The 26,969-nt window shown below is 45.9% G+C and overlaps 1 protein-coding gene across 1 annotated transcript in view; it reads right to left on the minus strand.

Moving 5' to 3' along the window:
* Positions 1-6,887: 6,887 nt before the first annotated feature.
* LOC106805854 overlaps positions 6,888-26,969 on the minus strand; it is a 41,777-nt gene continuing 21,695 nt past the window's right edge. The window contains exon 2 of the mRNA XM_014807626.1: positions 6,888-8,850. Within this exon, the coding sequence (XP_014663112.1) occupies positions 8,623-8,850 (228 nt within the window). The 3' untranslated portion in view covers positions 6,888-8,622. The remainder of the gene's footprint in view (positions 8,851-26,969) is intronic.

Raw genomic sequence — 26,969 nt, forward strand, 5'->3', positions numbered from 1 at the left:
ACGCACGCACGCACACACACGCACACAGGCGCACGCTCACGCACGCACGCACACGCACACATACGCACGCACACGGCGGCACGCGCACGCGCACGCACGCACGCACACGCACATAGACGCACACACGCACGCAAGGACGCACGGTCACGCACACAAACGCACACACGCACGCACAGACACGCGCTCACGCACGCCCGCACAATTGCTGTACGACTGAAGCGTGTGTGGAATGCAGACGCATGCAATGCTCGTGGCACTGCAGACTGCTTCCGTTTATTAAATCACACGTAATCATCTAATATATTCTGCCCCGGGTGTGTGCGAGTTACATATTAGGACTGTTCGTATACGCATGCACGCAAAATCGCAAAAACAATTGCAGGAGAATTCTCCGTCTGGCGCATGCGCATGCCGAGCGGCTCTAACAGAACAGCTATACAGTAACTACTCACTGACGCACTAACTAGTAATAGACGCACACAGAGTTTCACACATTAAAAGTTATTTCCCACCTGCCTTTGTGTCAATTGTTGCATTAACCAAACCTATCATTGTAGTCAACCAGACACCGTCTCGTTCGTTATAAGGGTTGATATTGATGAACGTGTTGCCGCAGTAAATCTAATTATTGTCGACCTTGAGGTTAGCGGACGTAGAGAGTTTCACCGCGGTTAGGCTACGTGTAAGGGCTATGATTGGGTAAAAAGTCATTTTAACTGGGGTTAAATTACCTGCTGCACGGTTATAAAAAGAAAAAAAGAAATTAACAGGTAGAGTTTTAGCGCGGTCAATTTAGTTTACCAGTAGTGAATATTCTTTAATACGACGGTCAGCTATAGTAGCACGATCATTACAGAATGATAGAAAGCCCTGTTCTCAGCGTCTCAGTACGAATGAACCGGACTCCCTGCTCCGTTATACGTCAAGTATATATGTGTCACGACACCATACGTCAGCATGCAAGGATAAACTGTTGTCGTACGTAAGTTAATAAAAAGAAATCTAATAAATTAAAAATGAATTGTGAATAATGAAAGTTAATAAATTGATGATGAATCAATGATAAACTGTCATCGTACGTGAATTGATCAAATCGATAATGAATCAATCGATTACAAACACACGGCGGCCCGCCTCCTGACATCCAGGCGCGGGCCGCCGCTGCAAGAAGCTAGCGTATATATATATATATATACACACAGCGACCTCAGTGACCTCCCGACGATCTGTCTCGTAACTTTAACAAGGTTTTTTCTATTGTTTTTGTGTATTAATTTTTATTGTTGTTTATTTTTTTCTATTTTGTTTGTTTTTGTTTTTGTCTATTATTGCAGATTTACTCGCGCATTTACCTGTCTGTGGTATCGTGCTGGCAATTCCGTACGACTTGGTTGATGATTGATTGATATTCCATCGGGGAGTGATTCTGTGTCGGTAGCGATGCTCATAGCGATCGAACTAGCCCGTGCGATCTAGCTTCTAATCAATAAACCTCAAACACGATCTATAAAAAATAACGACCGAATAAATTTAATTAGATAGTTAGCAAGTGTAATCAAGGGAGAAGAATTAGGACGCAGATCCGTGTGATATTACCATGGATGCAGTGTACTTATCATTGAAATCGCCCCATTAAAAAGCCAATCTTAGCGACTAACAGACGGGACAGTATGTAAATATATTGCCATTCGCTGGCCGAGCAGCATGGGTAAATGTTTTTATGGCCGCTGCTATACTGCATACTTTTATTATCATGTTCCGCGTATAGTACTTCTAGCGAAAGTAATTCTCAAAATTCATGTTAGTTTAAAACTTGTCTACTAAAACAGGGGATAGTTTCGTAGTCCGCAGGGATTATAGCGTGACATAATCACATGGCGGTGATGAAATATGACTATATCTGACCATACGGAATGTAGGTCGTGCTTCATGCATATTAATTCACATTTCTGTTTCGGCACAACAGCCAAACGCTTCGATTTCGCAACGTTAAACCTATCGTCAATCCGCTATAAAGGCATAATAATTTATGTTGACTATGCTAAAAAACCCAGCGCGTCTTTGTTCACTTCTCTGCTGTACGATCGCATCACGATTATCTTTCATTCTGACTGTGAGTCAGGCTGTCGCTCAAAAGGCTTCTTCGCTTGTTAGGTTGCCTTCAGAAGACCTTGATTTGCGACGACCGATCTCTCCGAGGCGATCATGCACCGTCGTACGTTTCACCACTGCAACGCGTAGGCAGGTAGTACTCGCCGTAATGAAGGTCGAATCAACGAACGTGTTATTATCTTGTTCAAAAAAACCATCTCGAGCTATTAGGTCTTGATTGGGAACTCGACGGGGGTTGCTCGCGGCGACGAACGAAGTCCCGTTTGTGGAAATACGCTAAAACGCGGCAGCACGGTCGCCCACAGCAACCCTGGCTTCTCTATAGGCTACCCCCCCCGTACCCACCCCCGAAATGCATTGAATTCCTATACATAATATTTAAATATATAATACTCTGTATATTTACCGCCGAAGCTCTCGCTTTATAACGCGATGTGCATTCGTTGCATCCACGCCCGTCGGCCTGGTATTTGATTTTATGATTAGCCGATTATGTGTAATCCATAACTTCATAGCGCAAAAATTTAACTATCTTGACCGGTTAGAGGACTATGCAGTGACTGAGGTTTTGTTATGTTAGTTTCACTGTTTATCGTAACGTTCTTTCGCCCCCCCCCCCACTGTGCAGTTGACTGCAAGAAACGATCATGCGCTTATATGAGGTGGTATATTAAAGGTTTATCATGGCAGTCGCGCTGGGCTACCGCGCACAATATATTATATCTACGTTAGACTAAGTCTAGCCAGTGCGCACGTGTTATTGATACCTCTTTTAGAATATTGACACAATGTAAAACGCTAACGACGTCTATGTTAATGTAGGCACGGCGTGATTCTCTCGAGATTTATAAAAGACTTGCGATATCTGATTGCGTCCTCACACCGTCGATGCGCGTTGAATGGAGTTCGTATATTAACGTACGTAAATGCTCCAAACGGCTGCACAAGAATGTATCTTGTTCGGGCCTTATTGCTGGCCATAAAATTACGGCAATTTTTCCCCTCTTGCATTTGTAGGTGTGGCTTTGTTATATACGTGGGTTGGTTTTGCTGTCGTCTATCCTACGCTAGCTTTCTTGTAATATAGATATCCTGATGAATAATGTTGGCACTCTGGGTTTACACCATCACGTTAACATTACAGACTCTCTCGCGCGCGCGGCGCTCTCTCTCTCTCTCTCTCTCTCTCTCTCTCTCTTAATTATTCGCTTTCACGCTCTATCTCAGTCTCCCTGTCTCTTTTTCACTCCCTATATCTTTCTCTTTCTCTATCTCTATTTATATCTCTATCTCTATCTCTATCTCTATCGCTATCTCTATCAAAATGATTACATTGAGTAATATACGCTATCTTGTAAGATTATGCACGCACGTATAGGTGTTCATATCTATTGACGGTCTCAACAGAAACTCTCTGTGATTGCGCGAATAATAATGCTAACGCCTCGGTTGATCTGCATTTCAACACTGTTCATCCTAGCTGTTGTGTGAATTTAACAGCCAATGTCTAAATCGGCGTATGTAACTCCAACTGGGTTGCTACACCAGAGGGTATATATAATATTATTTAGGATTTAGAATAGAAACCTCAGAATACTACAGAGTTGTGTACAGCCAAATAAATACTCCCACCGACTCTTGACTTCTCCCCCAAACAAAGTACTCATACCCCCATATTATGCTCCCCATACTGTCGCCGACATCACACTCCCTCCTACACGTACCGCTTCATCGCGTCACTCGTCACACAGGTGATACGCGTGTTGCATACCGCTGTAAATTACAAACCCGTTAACTACGACGTATACAGCCTGTTCTGCTAGCATCTATGACAAATACGACATACGCATAATAATACGCTCTCCTATGACACTATTTGTCATAGGAAGAATCTTCCTATGACAAATACGACATACGCATATACGCTCTCCTATGACACTATTTGTCATAGGAAGCTTTTTCCTATGACAAATATTGTTTGTATGCGTTGTGCGCATCATAGGAGTTTAGGAGCGCTATTATGAACGCAAGCAGTGAATTTCAGCTGTAAAGCGGAACGAACTTGACTCGCCAATATTTGTCGTAGGAGTGTCATAGGAGAGCGTATATGCGTATGTCGTATTTGTTACAGATGCAAGCAGAACATGTTGACGTATATAAGAGAGACCTTGGCTCTGTAGGCTTACATTATTGTAGCTAACGACGACAGTGCCGAAAACCGAACAACCGCGACGAAAGCAGGACGACGTGTTAGTTTTCTGTGTAAATGCGTAGTTTTGATTTACGGCACCGCTTCATATACCGCTTGTTGAATAGACTTTCTTCTGTATATCGTACAATGGCTTCCACTCACTGCGTTCCTACATCGCTTGCTTTGCTATTACATTGCATCATTTAGGCATTGCCACGTATCAGGATATTCGCGGGGAATCGCTGGTGTTGTCGCCAGTATTCATATGAAGCGTGTGTGAAAGAGCGTGTGGGAGCGTGTGGGAGAGCGTGTCCGCGAAAAATGCTATTCATGATACTTGTATAGCTTCCTCTCACTAACGACCGGTTGCTTTTAAGCGATCCGGCGTTGCTGTATCAGAACGAATCCTGTTGCGCCATAGGCATCCTTAGCCACCCGTAAATGACGTGGGAACGCCTTCGTGACTGTTCGGCAAAGATCGGACCGATGGAGTGTTTCCGGCGGCGAGAGCGCGCCTGTACCTCGTGGCTGTCAATATTGCTGTCACGACTGTGCGTGTATCGGAGTGTATGCGTGTATCGGTGTGTTGACACTGTTGCGGAGTTACGTGCAGCAGCTAGTAGTGAGATCAGCTATACTCAACGTCGACAGCTATACGTGACATATAATCTCGTCGCTCCGTCTTATATCCGCGTTTTAATCTTCGCGAAGCGCCGCGTGTGTAAAACGTGTTTAACGGGCCGGTTTACGAATTTGAGAGACAGCTATGTCGGAGAAGTGTCACCGACGCCTGACCCCTGGGCGTTGGCTGTAATGTGTATCTGAGCAAGAACAGCACTAAACTCTCGGCACACATGTGAATTTTCAAGAGCAGATCACTCGGAATGTCATGCAAGTGCGTGCGTAAAAGGTATAACTAGCGGGATGACGAGAAATTGTTAGCGATGACCGCATCTAATGTTCACGTCAATGTGTGTCTATTGTTCACGCTTTTCTGCACGTCATTCGCACTTTTAGTAGGTACGTCTAACAGGTGTCGTGGTAATAGCGTAGGCGTAATAAACGTGTTTTCGACGCAGTCCGACACAAATTCTATGGACCATATACCGTATTCGATTAACACGTAACGCGATCTAATCAAACGCGATCTAATGTAATAAGAAAAATGCAACAACAGTCACGCCATCAGAGACGCGTCTGGCTCGTCTCGGAACCATCACGCACGCACGCACGCAAAACGCACGCACGCCTGCTAGTAAAGTCTACTCTATGACATGTTTGGTTAGTAGGTTATTAGTGTGCGACCCAGCTACGATCTCGAAAATACCCACTGGGGAGATTACATAATACATGGCCTCCCTCCATCAACCCACTGAGGCAATAGCAGCTAGCGCAGCATGTGGCGTTGACTTGCAGAATTAATCCAACTCGCCAGATGATGGCGACGTTGACGATGACGATGACGATATAGATGATGTGATTGCATCCTCATCCCGTGACCACTGGCGCAGCTGTCATGGTGGGTGGTGTGGCAATAAGGAGTTTTGGTGTTTGGTTACACGCGATCTGGCGCACTGGATTAACCTTGTCACAAGGTTAATGCCGCGAGACTCGCACCACCATCCCCACCCACCCAGTACTAAACAACTAATTTAATCTTACTTGTACGAGACAGGAGCCTAAACGCTATAATCCCCTCTCTCGTTTTGTTTTGCCCTCGCTGGGTGCGATTGTTTGTGTGTGTGTGTGTGTGTGTGTGTGTGTGTGTGTGTGTGTGTGTGTGTGTGTGTGTATGTGTATGCGTATGCGTATGCGTATGCGTGTGCATATGCGTGTGCGTGTGTATGTGTGCATGTGTGCGTGCGTGCGATTCTGTGTGTGTGTGTGTGTGTGTGTGCGTGTGTGTGTGTGTGTGTGTATCTCGTGCAGACTACCGACTACCAGAGCTGTCACGTCTATATGCAAATCATACATTCTCATTCGAGGCCGCCATGTATAAAATGTAAATGTACAGTGTAGTGGTTTCGTTACTTATAGTATCAAGCTTCGGCTAAGATTACGCGGCCTGGATAGTATATATAACTATTGTCGGTTTGCCTGTCGTATTATGTGTGGAATTAGTAGACAACGGTCCTAGACCGAAATCGTTCGAAGTTTCTTTGCGTTCTGTCTGATCTGAAGTTCATCCATTGTGATCTAATGAGCCTTACACTCCGGCGTGCCTCAGTGGTAGAACTAGTCACGGTGGATTCCGGGACAAATGACCACTACCCTCTAAGTAAACTTAGTGCAGGCATTGCGATAATATAAGTGTGAATAAAATCCGCTGGTGCAAACAAATAAAATGAATGTAAAACGCGCTTCTAGAAACGTAATGACATTTTTACACTGTTTTATATCGCCCATAAGAGTAAAACAAAACCGTTTTCGTTAACAGAATTAAATATATTAACCCGCCGACTGCATTCAAGCTTTTTAAGTAACATCATAGAGTAAGGATAATATAATCCGAAGCTTTTGTGATTCGGCCTACATTAATGCGTGACATAAAAACTATTGCCAAGTAATCTTTCTAGAACAGAACTTGAACAGGTGCCCAAAAAATCTCATATATTTTCCAATAAATTAAGAGAGAATAACACAATAAAGAATTGCGTTCGTGATCAGATTGATTATAGCAGCCATAAATCACCACAAATTCACCGATTATCAATTTTTAAATACATGATTCTACATTTATTTTAACATGTAATGCATATATCAATAAGGATTCAAGTATTAGAGGGATGAACAGAAAACTTCAAAATCACGAATATTCGTATATTTTAAATCTTCCTCTCTCGCAAAACGCACTGTCAAAACAAATACACCTTTAACGCTTAAGCATTCATTTACGACAATAATGATGTGTTCGGCTAATGTAATGGGTTAACCAAGAAACAAATGGCAAAACCAGTGTGTGTGTGCAATAAACTAGTATTTGCTTCTTAGTATTACAAACAAACAATTCACACCTGCTGTCACGTAAACAGTTACGATATCACGTCTAACGATTAACGTTTCAGCGTTATTTTACCTTTACATCTACGGCTTACGCCGCGGCTTTACATGAATCAGGTGTCCCTGACAGAGCAGTAGCTGCAACATCGCCACGGGTGATAAAATGTTGATCAATAGCAGACAGGAGGTTTTAAAAATATGTTCAATATTTCGGCCTGCAATACCTCGGCGTCTATCCATATCGCCATTGCGTAACAAACCATTCACTCGCCATGAACACCGTTGAGTTAGATGGGGTATAGGGGGGACACACGATCTCTGCCAGATATGTACCGCGCATGCTTGTTAATCCTAGAAATTCATAACCAAGATTTCTCCAGCTGCGTTTGCGTCTGCCGGTAATTATATCATTTAGCAAAATAAACCACTGGTTGCAGAATCATTCCCGCTCTCATTACATCCAGCCAATCCATAGTCCATCAATACAAGGTGTCTATATCCATAGTTGTAGTGTGAGCGGACGGAAATGATCTTGCAGCCAGGTGGAGTAAGCGTTGGGTCACAGGCGATTCTCCTCCATTTTGTCTGCTCGCGCGCGTCTGTGCGGCTATTAGGGGGTCGCATGAGTTGTTACACGGCGGCGACAACAGCGGGTATATAGGCCCTATCTAGGTATTCCGTCGGTGGAATATTCGTGCACGACGAGCGACGACGGGTGACTGGAGAAGGATGAATCAGCAACAGTGAGTGGAATTCACCCATTAATATGACGAGGAAGCGAAGAAGTTGCGTCGGTTGCATTTGCTGATTATGTGATCTGTTTATTTAGCACAGGCAGATGATATAGCCATGATAATAGTTGAATATTTTTTTTACCGTGTGTATATTTTTACTCGTACGTCCGTCCAAATTGGTACAAATTCTTGGTGGCGCGCGGCATGATAACGTATCATAAAAACAAATTACACTAATTTTATTTACTTCTAATATATATTAGGTATTGAGAGCAGATGGTTTCACTTCTACTTTGAACGGTTAGAGCATCCTATATGACAACATTATTATGTTAATCACAAATATCGACCGTTATAGTGCTATTATCGTAAAACGAGGATAACAATATTACCAGCCGTAAGGGCGATTTTTTTTCCAAAACTTTAACGCTCTATTGTCGCAATCGTCGTCTGTGGTAATTGCGTATAAGACCTGTACGGTGTGCCACCAATTCATGCGCAAAACCCCGGTGGCTTATGATCGTACCCGCGAGATGGAGCCACACCGCACTTCCAAGTTAAGTCTATAGCCGACGCTGGCGTCACCTAGTAGCGAAATTGGTTGCGCCCGAAGCAGGTGATGGGGTTGAGCAGGCATCTGACGCTGTAACGATTCCTCTGGGGCCGCTGGTAGACGGAGCCGAATCGCTTCTGCACGCGATAGCTGCTGCCGACGCCAGCGCCTTTGCTGTCGCGATCCAACTCTTGCAGTACGTATTGCCGCAGTGGCGACGACAATCTCTCGGCCGTCTCGGGAACGTCGCTCCACTTGTCCTGCAAACAGAGTAACAGCGACGCATCGTGAAGAGAGGATCGAGTCAGAGCGTTCGAGTAAAAACCGAGCACGCGAATCACGCCAAGGCGAGAGCGACGCCTTCGTCGTCCTTACCGCGCATATATACCGCAGCCGACGTTTAAAACACGCGTTATACGGTCCGTTGTCTTCCTTTACCGACTGATTTTTCAGCGTCTGAGGTGATTTTTAATATTGGCGGCGGTCCCGCGCGTGTTTCGGCCGGGCTTTCTCATTTGCAAGTTAACCGCAGACACACAAACTGATACGTGCGTTAAGTGACGCTGAGTGTAAGAGAGGAAGTCATGCTCGCACACACGCCACTACATCCGTCGTCTAACAATACGCAAACACGCACGTAGGCACGCATAGACGCACACTAACACGCGCGTATGCACGCGAACACGCTAACACGTCAGCAAGGAAGCACGCACGCACGCAGACACGTATGTACGCGCACTATAACACACACGCATGGACGAACGCACGCAAACACGCACGCAAGCAATAGAGAACGTCGCTTAGCGAAATCGTTAAGGCGAGAGAAATTATTAGGAACGGCGAGAACTAGAGAGAATGCCGTGACGACAGGTCTGTGCATGAATTTATACTGTCTGAGTTGAGACAATTCGATATTCGCCGCCCCTTTGCTTCCCCTAGCCGCCGCTGACGCCGCCACCGCCACCGACACCGACACTTCTAGAGTGTTTTCCGCCGGCTTGACAATCGGTAACGCTGCATGCGTCGTGCCCCGGAGCAAGTAACGCGCAACCAGTGCCAGTAATTCCCAAACGCCCTTCTCGTTTGGCATGGGTTGTCTCTCCTGTGACATCTTACGAAACGAGAAGGGTTTAGGTCAAGTTAGCCACGATGTGTTGACCGTTAACTAACGTGTGCCTATGAAGTTAGCCGACCTTCGTTTCCTTTAACTCGTTAAGGCTAAAGTCGAGCAGCTATAAGTATACTATACTAGTAATATAAGGTAATATAAGTATATACCGTGAATCACCCGATCATCAGTCGATCGTCGCGTGACAAACTCCAGCTGCCTTTCCCCCATGCGCTACCCATGTTTACGACCGACTAGTGTTGTGAGCAATATATATATACAATATCTAATATATATATTATATATAATATATATATATATACATATATAGATAAAAAAACGAACTTTGTCTATGCATTCCCCCATTTATTGATTTCGGACCCCCAAAATACTCGGCATATTTATTTTTTTCTACGCAATTCTACGTGATAGATACGCACGAACGATATTTAATATATGTGTGTTGAATATGCAAATATGTTAAATAAGCTGTACAACTATATGCAAATACTGATAATGCTCTATCAGAATGCATTGCAAAATGTAAAAAGTGCTATGATGTAAACATGCATATACTGATCACTTCACCTAATCCGATTTGACTATAAACTTAATTAATCACTTTAAAAATTTAAAGTAAGTAAATTAAATAAGATACACAGCAATTACAACACACGCTAATGAAATAATGAATCATCTACGTTTTCGCATGATCTTTCCTTGACAAAATACGTTGGCGCCAAAAAAGGGTGAAGAAGAGTGAACAAGAGACATAGAGAAAGAGGCAGAACGGAAGAGAGAGCGCGCGCACGCGGAGAGAAAAGAGAGCTGGAGAGAGACATACAGAGAAAGGAGAGAGAAAAGAGAGCGAAAGAGAGAGAAAGAACGAGAGAGAGAAAGAGAGAGAGAGAGAGAAAGAAAGAGAGAGAGAGAGAGCGAGAGAGAGCGAGAGAAAGAGAGAGAGAGATGGAGAGAGATAGAGGGGGAGAGAGAGATAAGCTAGTATAAGCCATGCAGTATAAGGCAGTATATAAGGGAATATGTTGCCATTAGTCCAGCATGTGACGCGGGCCGAGAGTAGTATTAATCAACCCTCTGGCTGATCGCCTGATTATCTTCTAACTAGGATATATATAACTATCTATGTATGTATCTATCTATGTCTCTCTTTCTCTCTCTTTCTCTCTATTATATATATACACTACAATCGCGCTGTCGCTCCCCAAGCGACGTAGCGGTCACACATCTGACAGTGACAGGCCGTAGCTAAGCTGTAAAGCTGTAACCTCTGTTAGCTTGGCCGTAATCAGGCCACCGCAGACTGACAGATTGCCGTAGGGGACAAGACAAGGATATAAAGCCGTGTTCTGCCTACAACTCTTTGATTACTTCTTGAATAACATAATGACTTGACAGGTGACACACTGACAAAGATGTTCAAGGCTGACGGGCCATGTAATATGCACACACACACACACATCACACACACCCACAAATCACACACACACACACACAACACACAACACGACACACACACCCACACATCACACACACACACACGACACACACACACAACACAACACGGACACCACACACCACATTACACAACACACACACGACACACACACACACACACACGATCACACAAAACACGTACACACACACCAACATCACCATCACACACATAGCATCGACACACACACACACACACACACACACACACACACAACATACACACACACACACTCCACACACACACAACACACATACACAACACACTTCATCACACGACCACACACACACAAACACACACACACAACACACAACAACACAACACCATCACACACACACACACAAACACACATGACACATCACACACACACACCCAATCACACACACACACACGCCAACCACGCACACCACGCACACACACAGCACATGCACACACAACAAACACATGTTGGTATATATATACTATAATATATATTATATATATTATATATTAAATACAGCTGCAGCCCTAGCGGAATGTAATGTAGTATGAAAGTGAGTTGCGAGGCGTCGCTTAACACAACCCGGCCGTTGGCCGCTACGTTCACACGCTCACACGTTTGCTGTTGACCAGGTATCGCGTGCATTTGCGTCTATTCGTCAGTCACGTCGGTCGTGCAGGACCAGTATATTAATTTAGTCACCGTTTATATTTAATTTTTATTAATTTGTATTAATTCTACTGGCGTATATGTAATTATCTATGGCGCTTGAATACGCGGTTGCCGCTTAGGTGTTGATATTTCGCTTCCGAGTACTGTTCAGGTGGTTATCCTCGTCTTGTATTCGCCTGTTCTTGATAGGGTGCGCCTTTTTTTTTTCAAATAAAAAAGTTTTTTTTCAGTAGGGCTCCCTTCTCTTCGGCCCTGTCATTTTTAGGGTTAGGTCTTGCTTCCTTCATCTCCGTACTGTCAGGATACGTCGCATTTGTGTCATCCCTGTACGGTCAGGAATACGCACTCTCTTTCTTACATCCCTGTACTTCTAGGGACTAGGTTTTCTTTATTATGGGAGAAAGTCACACGTTGCGCTATTGTTAATCACTCACGAAAATGAACATTAGCGGGAGCATATCGAGTAGAGCTGTGTCGTGTTCATTTGTAACGTAATTATGGTAATGTAATACAGCATATCGACCTGCGCTGCTAAAGATATCATGCGCGAGTGCCCGGCCGCGACTGGTTTCCGGTGGCGCTACACCATCTAGGCTACATCATCGCCGCGGCCGGGTCGTGTTCTCGCGTCCATCAAATGGGCAATCATACCACCCGCCGCTCGCTCCGTCAATGAAACAGTGCGCGCATTGGGATTTCCATCGCGATCGATAAAGCGACGAAATAATGGAAGTTAGCTGGCCCGGCGATCGCTCACGTCGTCCCGCGCGGCAGGCGGGCGGCAGAGTCGCGGGCCGCGAAGGAGATATATATAGTATATATATACAGCTTCCTTGATGTTTGCGCATTCTTATCCAATATATTCAATTAGGCATAGTATACGCCTAACTTATTTCGGATGGAGCAGGTGATAAGCCTCATGTTAGGTTGTGTATGTAGGATCTGCCATAGGTTAGGTGTGTATGTAGGATTGCCTAGTAGTTAGGTTGTGTATGGAGGATTCCATAGCTTAGCCGTGTATGTGGGTTGCCATAGTTAGCGCCTGTATGTAGGTATCCTGCATAGTTAAGCGTGTATGTAGGATTGCCTATTAGCGCTGTATGTAGGATCTGCACATAGTTGTAGCCGCTGTGAGTAGGATCTGCATATTTAGCCGCTGTATGTGGGATCGCATAGTTACGCGTGTATGTAGGATCTGCCATTAGTTAGGTGTGCTATGTAGGATCTGCATAGTTAGCGTGTATTGTACGATCTGCCACATGTAGCCGTGTATGTGGGATCTGCCATAGTTAGCCGTGTATGTAGGATCTGCCATAGTTAGCCGTGTATGTGGGATCTGCCATAGTTAGCCGTGTATGTAGGATCTGCCATAGTTAGGTGTTTATGTAGGGATCTGCCATAGTTAGCCGTGCATGTGGGATCTGCAGTCGTTAGCTGTATATGTGGGATCCGCCGTCGCTAGTCGTATATGCGGAATTTGCTGTCGTTACTCAGAACGATCCTGTTGCGCCATAGGCATCCTTAGGCCACCGTAAAATGGGGAAACGTGGGCGAAACCTTCGTGACTGTTCGCAAGATCGACACGATGGAAGTGTTTCGGCGCGAGAGCCGACTGCTACTCGTGGGCTGTCAATTGCTGTCAACGGACGTTCCGCGTGTATCGGAGTGGATGCGTGTATCCGGTGTGTTGACACTGTTGCGAGTTACGTGCAGCCGTAGCAGGGAAGATCCAGCACTATACCTCAACTCGCACAGTATTACGTGACATATAATCTCGTCGCTCCGTCTTATTTCGCTGGTTTAATCTTCGCGAAAGCGCGCGTATGGTAAAAAACGTGTTTAACGAGGCCGCGTTTACGATTTGAGAGACAGCTTTTCGGAGAAGAAGTCGTCACCGACGCCTGACCCACTGGCGTTGGCGGCTAATCGTGCTATCTGAGCAAGAACAGCCACTAAAACTCTCGGCACACATGGGTGAATTTTCAAGAGCAGAATCACTCGGAATGTCATGCAAGTGCGTGGTAAAAGGTATAACTAGCGGGCAGACGAGAAATTGTTAGCGATTGACCGCCATCTAATGTTCACGTCAATGCATGTGGTCTATTGTTCACGCTTTCTGCACGTCATTCGCACTTTTAGTAGAGTACGTCTAACAGGTGGCTGCTTGGTTAATAGCGTAGCGCGTAATAAACGTGCTTTTGCGACGCAGTCCGACACAATTCTATGACCAAGCTATACCGGATATCGATTAACACCGTAACGCGTCTAATCAAAAACGCGGATCTAAATTGCTAATACAGAAAAAGGCAAACAACAGTCACCGCCATCAGCAGACGCGTCCGGCTCGGCTCGGAACATTTCTCGCCACGCACGCACCAGCAAACGCACGCCACGCCTGCTAGATAAATTCTACTCTATGAATGTTTGCGTTAGTAGGTTATTAGGTGCGACCATACGATCTCGAAATACCACTGGGGATTTAATAAATACATGGCCTCCCTCATCAACACTGAGCGCAATAGCAGCCTAGCGCAGCATGTGGCGCTGACTTGCAGAATTAATCTAACTCGCCAGATGAGGGCGACGTTGACGATGACGATGACGATATAGATGATGTGATGCATCCTCATCCCGTGACCACTGGCGCAGCTGTCATGGTGGGTGGTGTGGCAAATAAGGCAGTTTTGCGGGTGGCCCTTCAAGCATCGCGACGCGAGTCCACCCACCCTGCAGGCGCGTGTTTGGTTTACACGCCGATCTAGGCGCATGGCATTAACCTTGTCACAAGGTTAATGCGCGGAGCACTCCGCCACACATTGCCCCACCCACCCAGTACTAAACAACTAAATTTAATCTTAACTTGTACGAACAGGAGCCTAAAGTATTAATCCCCTCTCTCGTTTTGTTTTGCCCTCGCTGGGTGCGATTGTATTGCGTGTGTGTGTGCTGTGTGTGGTGTGTGTGTGTGGGTGTGTGTGTGTGTGTCATTGTGTGTGTGTATGTGTTATGTGTATGCGTATGCTATGCGCATATGCGTGTGCATATGCGTGTGAGTGTGTATGTTGCATGTGTGCGTGCGCTGCGCGATCTGCTGTGTGTGTGGCTGTGTGTGTGCGTGTGTGTGTGTGTATGTGTGCTGATGTGTGTGTTGTGGTGTGTGTGTGCGTGGTGTGTGTGTGTGGTTGATGTGATGTGTGTGTGTGTGTGTGTGTGTGTGTGTGTGTGTGTGTGTGCGTGCACGTGCATGTATGTATGCTTTCCGTCACCTTTCTCTCGCTCTTGCGGACATGGTTTATTTTTTGTTCACGTCCTTACAATAAACAAATTGAAATTAGACACAAGTTATTGCATAGGCGGATACGCGCGTCTGATGGCCGAATGATTGGTCAGTCAAAAATGACTTACCAGTTGAAGTAATATACGCTAATCTTTAAAGATTATGCAACGCACGTATTAGGTGCTTCATATCTATTGCGGGTCTCAACAAGAAATCTCTGTGATTGCGCGGCAAAATGCTACGCCTCGGTTGAATCTGCACTTTCAACACGTGTTCATCCTAGCTGTTGGGTGTGAATTTAAAGCAATGTCTAAATCGGCGTTATGCTAACTCCAACTGCGCGTTGCTTACACAGAGGTATATATATATTATTTCGCGGATTTCGAATAGAAACCTAGAATACTACAGAGTGTGTTACAGCCAAATAAAATACTCCCACCGGACTCTTGACTTCTTACCCCCAGAACACAAGTACTCTTACCCCATAATTATGGCCCCCATACTTACGCGACATCACACTCCTCCTACCGTCCGTCATGCGCCGTCAGCTCGTCACACAGTGTGATACGCGTGTTGCCATACGCTGTAAATTACAATCCGTTAACTACGACGTTATAACAGCTGTTCCTGCCTAGCAATCTATGGACAAATAGACATACGACATAAGAATTACGGCTGTCTATGACACTATTGCTCATAGGAAGACTTTTTCCATGACAAATATTCTAGTTTGATATGTGCTTCGTCGCATCAATAGGGTTTAGGAGCGCTATTATGACCACGCAAGCAGTGAATTCAGTCTTGTAAAGCGGCGTAACTTGACTACGCCAATATTTGTCGTAAGGAGTGTCATAGGCAGAGCGTAGATGCGTAGGTCGTATTTGTTACAGAGGCAGCAAAATGTTGACGTATATAAAGAGAGACCATGTTGGCCTCTGTATGGCGTTACATTATTGTAGGCTACGACGGACCAGGGTGCGAAAAACCGAAAACAATCCGGCGACGAAAAGCAGGACGACCTCGTGTTAGTTTTCTGATGTAAATGCCGGAGCTTTGATTTACGGCACCGCTTCATTATACCGCTTGTTGAAAGACTTTCTTCTGTATATCGTACAATAGGCTTTCCACTCACTGCGCTTCTACATCGCTTGCTTTGCCTAGTACATGCGATCATTTATGAGCATTGCCACCGTATCATTATGTGAGTCGCGGAGGAATCGCTAGGTGTTGTCCGCCAGTCACTTCATAATGAAGCGGGTGAAAGAGCGGGAGTCGGGAGGTTGGGAGAGCGTGTCCGGCGAACAAATGCTATTCATGATACTGGCTATAGCTTCCTCTCACTAACGACGGTTGTTTTAAGCCGATCCGGACGTTGCTGTGTACGACCCGACCGATCAGTAACACATACTTCCCTACAGCTTCACGTGTTCTTACACGCATGCGCGCATGCATATAATAATGCTATCTTTGGTACGTGTATGTGGGTGCGTGCATGTGTGAACCACTGACTGTTCACATGCACGCGCCACGCGTCCAGACCTCGTATCCGTAACCCAGCAATGAACCAACTATGCTGCTGCACTGGGTCGGATCATGAAGTATTCATATCGCTTACAATCTGATTATCGCCATGCGTGCGTTCCACCTACCCACGTCACACTACCTACTTGCCTTGACACGGGCGGGTGTGGAGGCTAATGAATATGCCTTGTTAGATTCTAGCCTGAACCGTCGAATTAAGGAAGCATTCTATATAACGTAAACACGCGGGAATATGGTTACGCGCACGCATGCATGCGCGCACGCGCAAACGCGCACACGCACTTCCGCATACGTCCGAAGAGCAGCGTGTCCGCATACACTCAGGCGTGCATGTCTGCGCGCCGTGTTAGAAGCCAAGAGTGATATCGGCTGCTCTTGCAACACACGTGATCACTACCTGAGCAGCAACGATATATATATATTATAATATATATTATATATTATATATATATATATATATAGTAATGCTCATCAGCTAATTACGAGATTAAGCCGAGCTAGCTATCAATTTATTATACATAATTAAGCGTTACTTTGCGTGCCGCCGTGCACTCACATCACGCGTACTCAAGAAGTGAGGGAGAGAGAGCTGGAACAAGAGGCGTCGAGTGTTGCGCTATGTGTGTGGTGTGTGGGGTGTGCGCCGTGCGTGCGGTCGTGGTGCGTGCGTGCGTGTGTGTCGTGCGTGTGTATGTGTGTGGTATGTGTGTGTGGCGTATGTGTGTGGTTATATGCTATACTTGATGAGCGTGGGTCGTGTAGCTATGTGTGTGTATAATGTTATACTGTGGTATGTACGTGTCGGGCCGGTCGAGGTGTGTGCGTATGTGTGTGTTATATGCTTACGGGTGTATACGTGCGTCTATTCGGCGTGCGGAGAAGAAACGGCGAATGGAGGCGCGTCTATAGCTTCATCTGTAATAGATACGGCGGAGTGTGTCGATTTATTAAGCACGACTCTAATCATGCGATGTATGCATTGATCCTGACGCATCTGGAGAATTTATCGCAAATACGATCGCGGGCATCAGCCGATTGCGTGCACTGCACACCACATCGCCCCCGCCGCGCGGATCTCACCCATTACAACCCATTCGCCGCGCTACTGCGTTGTTACTCGGAGTAATTTCTGGCTCAAAATCCAACAGGTAGTATGACGTCCATTAGCAGCCTAATCTTTGTGGTTGGGGGTTAGGCGGCAGGTTCCGGATGTTGATGTCCGGGCGGGGGTGTTTGTGTGGGTGTGTTGTGGTGGGGCGTGGGGCGTGCGGCTGTGCGCGCGTGTGTGTGGTGGGGCGGGTGGGACGCGGGGGGGGAGGCGGGGAGGCTGCGTGGTGTGGTGTGTGTGTGTGTGTGGTGTGTTGGGGGTGGGATGTGGGTGTGTGGGTGTTTCTGTGTGTGCGGTGGGGGCTGCGGGGCGGCGGTGTGGTGTCGGGGGGGGGTGGGGGTGTTGGTGGTGCGCGGTGTGGGGGGGCGGTGTGTGTGTGCGTGTGTGTGTGTGTGTGGGCGGGGTGTATGTGTGTGTTGTGTGTTGTTGGGCGTAGTGTGTGGTGGCGCTGCGTGTGCGTGTGTGCGTTGGTGTGTGGTCGTGTATGTGTGTGTGTGTGTGGTGTGTGTGTGTGGTGTGTGTGCGTGGTGTGGTGCCTCGGCGTCCGGCGTGTGTGGTGTGTGTGTGAAGGCTGCGGGGCGGACCCATGAAGAGCGTGGTGGTGTGGTGTGTCTTGTGTGTGTGTGGATGCTGTGTGTGTGTGCGCGGCGCACGTGTGCGTGGTGTGTGTGGTGTGGCGTGCGCGGTTGTGTATGCGCGTGTTTTTCGTGTGAAAAACTCCTGCGTGCTGAGGGACTTTGATGATGGTGACGCCGCGGAATAACGATATAATGCAGTGAGGGATAACAATAATAAATAAGCTAATATTATTCACTTATTCACTCCTGATAATAATAAAGCAGCGCTAATAGCCGTGGACAGGGCTGACAGACGATATGCTGTCGTCATGGCGCGGTGCTTCCCGCCATATGGCCATCTATGCTACTAATTGCTGCATTATCGCGTCTAAATCCCGCTATAGCGCGCCTGCAAAATGTGGAAAAAGTCTTCCCATTTACACTGATACGTCCTTTCGCAACTCGCGAGGCGTCTGTTAGCAAATGCAGAATTCCGACTAATAGAAAAAAATTCTTCGTCTGCGCTGACGATTTTCTTCTAGACGCGCTCTGCGAATTACCGACATCTAAAACGATACGGGCCAGCATACATAAGTAATACGCTTAATGTATACGCCTATATAATTTAGCGCGAAATGTAGCCCCACTTCAGTTCGTCTAAAATGTATACGTCGTGAGCGGTGCGGATTCTGCTTATAGCGAAGCAGCTCCTCGCCGTAGTGTGAGTGGTGTGTGAGGGAGGGGGCGCGAGGAAGGTTGGGAGTGTGGTTATGCGTGATGAGGTCGGAGTAATCTCGGCTCGGGCGGGGTTAAGAGTCTGGGGCATTATATATGCACGCGATAACTCGGCGTGTAGCCAAGGCTGCGCTTCCATTTCACGCATATATATATATATATATATATATAGTTCATTTCACGCATACAGAGCGCGCTACTAGAGAGGGCGGTCGGATTTGTTATCCGTGTCACAGGTATCGCGGGAATCGCGGTGCGAAGTTGTAGTAGAGCGCCGGAGCACCATGTGTACGCCGGCCACCGCTGCCACCGCTGCGCTCTCCCCCTCCCCCACACGCGCGCTCGTGTGGGTAAGTGTACGAAATTCGGTACATAAGACCCAGTGCCGACGCTTAATTGACACTTTGATTGCGGCTGCCTCGCACTCGATGTGCTGAAGGCGCCAGTGTGCGAACAGATTAAAATCGTCGTAAAGCTGCGGGCCGGCGGCGCGATACTGAACAGCACGGAGCCCGTTCTACCTCCCTCGGTGACGTCAGCAGCACCGCCTGACCTCTACCGGTCACTGTGCGTCATCGATTTCACGACCACGTGGTTCGCGTGCGCGTGAGAGACGTGGCCGGCGTCGATTGATGAATCGTTGCTCGCGTGGTCGCGTCCCGACGAGTTACAGTTAAGTAAATAATCGCGCACAGGCCGTATCCTTCCGTGGGTAAACCGCCATATGCGTAAGAATTCCCCTTTTTATTTTCGATATCCGGCGCTGCATTGAGACAAGAAATGCGTGACAGCGGCATATAGGCGTATATGGTTTGCTCGCGTGCAGTGCTAATCGGCATGCCACGAGTCTATTGTACAGATGTTATACCTACACGGGAAAGTTATGGCCTTTCCACTCGCTATATAATCGTAGCCACCAGGAGCTTATGAATGAAATTTATAAGCTCCTGTAGCCACGTATACTGACCACACGGTGACATGTGTTATCAGGCAGAAAATACCGATCCTTATAGAACGAAAGCGGCCTCAATTATTCGATACTGTGAACACGTTAGCTAGCTCGCGTCCACTCGTTCGCACTACGTGTGTATACTACACGACGAGCAGTAATGTTCTATGGGTGGAGATTTTCCAGAGAATGAAGGAGATGGATAGAGAAATAGCCAAATTTAAATTAAGATACAGATATAGACATAGATACAAATAGCTGCTATACTGATCAGCAATCACTTGTTAGTGCGCGGAGCACGGTGCAGGCCCCCGGTGATAGGGTTCAACATCAAGCGAACGTTTATCGAACACTGCATGATTACGAAGCCGTAGAATGAATCGCGCACTGACTAATAATAAGCAATCGGTATGGTAATATAATCGGTACGGTGCGTCCCAGCCGGTGCATGACACGACCTGTCTCTCACCTCTGTCTCATTTGCGCCGCGATGCCTATGACGTCATGTCATGCGCCGGGAATCGATGACGTCACGACAAATGTCTTTTATCTATGACGGCACTTCCGGTACAAGTTACCCATGACGTCACGTCCGGGTGCGACGCGCCGGAGGTCATGTTCCCGATGAATTAATTATAGTTAACAATTATAGGTAAATGAGCGACGCGAGCTCGTTATGTGTCACCTATGGGAGTGTCGCCGTTGTTTTCACACTACAAGTCGCTGACACCCTGATACCACTGTCGCTGATACCACTGGCGCGTTGACACTCATGCCGACGCGACGTCACTGCGATCGGTAGACTGGGACCGCTATGGGTGTATCAGCGTGTCCGATGTGGCTACTATACTCTATAGTGAGCGATATTTATCGGCTTTGTGAATTAAATTGTTTAACCAAAATGATACCTTTAAAATGTAATTGCCATAAGTGTAAATTAAGCGATTGAACTTGATGCGGAAATTTCGTGTCCGATTAAAACACCGGTAGCCTGCCTGCGCTAGATGCCCCTGTAGCTGGTGCATGTGTGTGTGTGTGTGTGTGTGTGTGTGTGTGTGTGTGTGTGTGTGTGTGTGTGTGTCGTGTCGTGTGTGGTGTGTGTATGGTGGTGTGTTGCGCGCGCGTGTGTGTGTTGCGTGCGTGTGTGTGTTGCGTGCGCGTGTGTGCGTGCGTGCGCGTGTGTGTGTTGCGTGCGTGTGTGGTGTTGCGTGCGTGTGTGTGTTGCGTGCGCGTGTGTGTTGCGTGCGCGTGTGTGTTGCGTGCCTGTGTGTGTTTGCGTGCGTGTGTGTGTGTGTGTGTGTGTGTGTGTGTGTGTGTGTGTGTGTGTGTGTGTGTGTGTGTGTGTGTGTGTTGTGTGTGTGTGTGTGTGTGCAGCGCTCGCTTTTACGTGCGTATATATGCGCGTAGAAAGTTCGTCTCGCTGGCTCGAGTGAATCTCTCGTTATATTTAAAGTGTAGAACTTTGCGGTGTGTCGCGGCGGCAGCCCGCGTGTGTCGTGTGTCAACGTGTTACGTTACCGTCACACGCGTGACGCGATACAAGCGACGTAGCTGAAAACAATGTACGTGTCACCTGCCATGCGATTCTTCCAAGGGAACTTCTTTTCCTGAACGTGCGGCATTGTCTGTGCCGGCGAGGTCAGCAGTGCATTTAATCGGGCACGAGAAACCTGCTATTTTTAATCTGTAGCCTTAATTTATCCTCTTATTAGAGGACGTAGCTCGTAGAGTCTACGATACGGCATGTGGTCGTATTTGCGTGTTTTTCCCCCGTTTCGATCTTCATATAGAAATGTCAACGGAGCCATAAGAATAGTATTGTAGTTCGAAAAATGTTGAAGATCTCAGTGTTCTCGTAGAGTCGTAGGCCTAGTAGCGTAGAGTTAGCAAATGGTAGCAAAGAATAAAGATGATGCAGTCGCAGAATTTGTTCTTGAAGACTGACTTTATTAGTAAACACAATACAAATATATATACACTACGGCAACCTAGGCACCCAAGCCTAGGCCCCGTGTCTCGACTTCGTCTGCTACATCTTGATGGAAAAGTCCGTACTCACGTACGTCTCCTGGATAGGTAATTCATGATCTTTCGTCTGTGCCTATTTATACGTTTCCGAAAACCGAGACATTTCAATCCGACCGGTTTTTCGTCATTATCGGCCGGACCTTCGCCATATATGGCGCCCTACGTCCCGTGACATTACAAAACAACAACGAACAACGAACAGGACAGTTAGTCCCACTGCCTCGCCTGGCTAGAAGCGCCTCTAGTTAATTACAACGCACAATGTACAATACAACAATAACATGCAGGCCATGTGAACGAGGCGATTACGCAGAGCTAAGAGGATTTTGGATGTGATACCGTCAAGTGTAAATAATGAATGCTTATTAATAATCTATTTAACCTTTCAACGTCATTCATAGGTTCGATTCGCTAAGTGTAGCAGCATGCGTGCGCGCGCCCCGCGCGCATGTGTGTGAGTGCGTGCGTGCGTGTGTGTGTGTGTGTGTGTGTGTGTGTGTGTGTGTGTGTGTGTGTATAGCTATGTAACGTATACCAAATAATTTATATACATCAAATAAACCGCTATAATTATATAAAAGCTATGTAACGTGCACCAAATATGTACATCAAATAAACCGCTATAATTATATAAAAGCTATGTAACGTATACCAAATATGTACATCAAATAAACCGCTATATACGAAAACTATGTAACTTGCACCACATAATTACAACACATGAACCGCTATATAGGAAAACTATGTAACGTGCACCATACGTTGCTAACGAAAGAACTACTACTACTACATATGAACACTACCTGTGAGTAGGTTTTTAGACAGACATGCATCTTTTCATACATCCGGCTTTCTGGCGGCGGGTATGCTTTTAGGCTAGTTATCGACAGTTATATTATCAGGACTAAATAAAAACACGTGTTTTATTTACTCCCATTATTATAGTACTTTCAAACTAATCTATGAACCGGTCATGACAAGTAAAAATCTACTTACGGAGTAACTATGGTCTGACCATAGATAGTGGAGTGAATCTGCTTTCAGACTAACTACGTAGTATATGATTCTGGAATAGAGAATCGAGTGAATATACTTTCAGGATAACTGTGGTCCTATCGTGTCGAGTGGACTAGCTAGGTCTACTTTCGCACTAGTATATGGTCCGGCGATAACCAGAGGAATGAATCTACGTTTCAGCGCGTGTAGAGTGATCCATAGGTAATGACCATGAACGCCCACACAGCCGCTAGCTGCTACTGTATGAGACAACATACCTGTGCAACGACGATTCGCTTTATACTGTCCTTCGTCGCTGAAAGCACTAATATAAATAGTTCCGTTCGCACGTTTTGGTGCTTTTATAAGCTCGCGCGCAACGCTGACCGCTGTCTGCATGTGGCGTATCGCATCCGCCATTTAGGACAGAGGGACTAAGCTAACGTGACGGGATACGCCGACACAGACGTCAAAAAGCGAAAGCGTCTACATAAGCGAAACCGTCCATGTAAGCGAAAGCGCCGACTAAGAGCGCATAAGACTTCTGCATATTTCGGTCAGTGACCGCATTTTTACGCGTCCCCTCACGCCTAGAAAACCTTTGTTGTCGTTTTCGATGATAATTCGATGTCTCTCGCGAGCGCGCGAGGGAGAGGTGTTGATGGTGCATGCACCGGAAGGCATCAGTGTCCTAGAAATGCCACGTAAATGCATCCCTCGCATCCCACCTCGCTCGTTGAAGGCGGTATCATTGGCAGTGTAAACGGATACGCGGAAATGCCAATTTTCCGATAGGTAATCAATAGGTATGGGGTTGAATGTACGGACGTGCTGTCGCCGACATAGACCGGCCTGCGGTCATGTATGATTATATTAGTATAAGGAAAATGTAAAATAGCGCCATTTTGATTTGTAAATGAACTTGTAAATTGTTATTATTTACACGTCTTTTCTTCTTACATTATGTTTTAATAGGAGGATGAGTAGGCGGAAGAAGAGCTAAATCGGTAAATGCGAAATATTACTAGTTTGATTTATAAATAGCATTGCTCATCTTCCTACTATTCATCCTCCTATATCCACTAAAGCCATGCATAAAACATTATGCAATATGCATATAAATGCATTATAATTATTATATACTGCGGGTATTTGAGCGCGTTCACAGCAGTGCGCCGATTAAGCAGGAGTTCGTTGTTTAGCACTTAATTCTCACTACGAGCATGCGATCGTCGCGACAGCTTCTCGTATGTGGCGAACAGCGGACGTGAGAAACCTTGCGTCGAATAACGACTTTTCAATCACGTTAGCCTGTCACATCTGTTACATCTGTCACATCTGTCACATTATAGCTTCGCGTCTAGTTAAGAGTTGAATTATATGTGTGTGTGTGTGTGTGTGTGTGTGTGTGTGTGTGTGTGTGTGTGTGTGTGTGTGTGTGTGTGTGTGTGTGTGTGTGTATGTTTGGGTGTGTGGGTGTGTATATGCGCGCATGCACGGGAGATGCTTGATAGTGTTATGTATATATATTTATATGTATAATTAGAATATGAAATATTGATACATATAACGGCTAACGGGGAAGTAGCTGATGTACCTCGTGAACACATCGCACAAAACACCGCATGATAATAGTCAATATTATCTTACGATGTCACTTATATACGTAACTAACGTATAGGAAAATACATGGATATACGGACTTCTTAGAATATATCTTTGCGCCGATATAAGCAATGTCTTATATGCAATAATTTTTAATTTTATTTTAATTTTAAGCGTTAATTTTAAGCCCCAGTAGACCTACTAGTTGGTATGTTGTCCATAATTCACCTTGCACTTGCAGGCCATCATAAAACCATAAACCAAATGGATGTATTCTCATGTTCTATCTGAAGATATGTGTTTAATTCTCGATTTAATGTTGTCTATCGTATTAACATATCACAGTATATAATAGATTAATGTTCGTGACTTTTTAAATAGCGCGCAATAGAAATGTTACTTTTAATCTTCGATTGATTTGCTGCCTGTAACACAGGAAATATTAGGGTATCCACGATGAAGTGTATTCGTACTAAAACGAACGCAGCCAGCGAACAGCAGTCATATACAAAAATTAGACTTCATTCACTATGCATCGGGTCGATTTTTATGTCAGTTGAACCGGTAGTCATTTACAAACAAGATTTATAATTTCTATAATTTTTGGATTTCAATACGTTTCAAGTTGCTAAAATAGAATGAATTACGAAACGCGTTAGCACTAAAACGAAAAAGTCCAATGCAGCTGGAGGGTTACAATGTACGCAGTTGCTGATTAGTTCCTCAAATGGCCGCCGGAACAGCGCCACAATGGCAGACCTGCGCGGGTAAAGCAATTGCCAGAACCACGCATTTAGGCCCTATAGAGCTATAGCTATATGCGTGCATGACCGCGAGGGCTATGGGTCATCAAACGTTTGCGACCGTCAATTTACATGAGGTATTTCAGACACGCGTTGTAAGCCAGCAACGAGCCTTTGTCGGATATATTAGGCCTACTGGCTATCGTCTGTTTAAATTGCTCGAGTCTAGTAGTAGTAATAGCGGAGTTATTCATTACTATGTGTGTCCACATTGCTGCGTCTTTAACGCACGCGTCTAGATAAGGACGTTTCCGCAATTCGCTTTCTTTCTCTTTCTCTTTTTCTCTCTCTCTCTCTTTCTCTTTCTCTTTCTCTCTCTCTCTCTCTCTCTCGCTCTCTCTCCTTTTCCCCCGCCCTCTCTCTCACTGTCTCGTTTGCTATCTCTCTCTTGCTCACTCGTTCATTCTCTCTTTCTCTCGCGCGCGTTTCCCTGCTTCTCTCTCTCGCTCTCTCTCTCTTTCTCTCTCTATCTCCCCTCTCTCTTGTCACTGTCTCGCCGAATCGATAGAGCTTTGTGCTATACTCACATTATAGTCATAAAACGTTTGGCACTTCTCGCTAAATCGTCGAATACTGATACACAAACTGATAACATGCGATGTCGTGAAGCTCCATTTCGACATGAACATCTCTACTTCAGGTGGCGAAAACTCACCTGTTATCCGGATTCAATCAGGCCTTGTCACGCGCTGCACACACATGTACGGTGTTTACACCAGGTGGCATGACGTCAATGGCAGACTTGCGCAAGTTTACACCAGGTGGCGTTAGTGACGTCAATGGCAGACTTGCGCAAGTTTACACCAGGTGGCGTTAGTGACGTCAATGGCAGACTTGCGCAAGTTTACACCAGGTGGCGTTAGTAACGTCAATGGCAGACTTGCGCAACTAATGCGAATTTGACAGGAACGATTATTGTCCCGCTCGGGAACAACTCTCGACAAAACGTAGGCGAAGAGGTCTGTTATTCATTGTCACGGACTATGAGTCTTAGTCCCCAACGCAGATAAATCCGTCCGTATAAATCCGTCCGTATAAATCCGTCCGTATAACGGGGACTCGACTGCTGCTTCTATACTGATCAACGAAGGGCCAATGTTGTGCATTCAAGCAATTAAGCCGATTACCCTCATTTATATGAGCAAGGCGCACATTTATATCCTTGAAAGCTGAGTATGAGGTAAAGTGTGCAAGAGAGAGAGAGAGAGAGAGAGAGAGAGAAAGAGAGAGAGAGAGAAAGAGAGAAGAAAAAAGAAAGAGAGAGGGAAAGAAAGAGCGGGAGAGAGAAGAGCGATGGGGTAGAGGTAAAATGGCAGAGAAGGAAATGGCAGAGAGCGAAAATTATTTATGAGAGACAGAGAAAATAAACGCGAGAATAGCTGAAGAACTGCAAAGGGCGCGCGCACGAGAGAGGGTGAAGGCGGAGAGATTGACAGTGTGTGTCTGAAAAGAGAGCTAGCGTGGGAGTTAGAGCGGAGTGCAAAGAGTGTGTGTGTATGAGAGAGA

The sequence above is a fragment of the Priapulus caudatus genome, unplaced genomic scaffold (assembly GCF_000485595.1).
Source record: "Priapulus caudatus unplaced genomic scaffold, Priapulus_caudatus-5.0.1 Scaffold130, whole genome shotgun sequence".
In the NCBI taxonomy this organism is placed as follows: domain Eukaryota; kingdom Metazoa; phylum Priapulida; class Priapulimorpha; order Priapulimorphida; family Priapulidae; genus Priapulus; species Priapulus caudatus.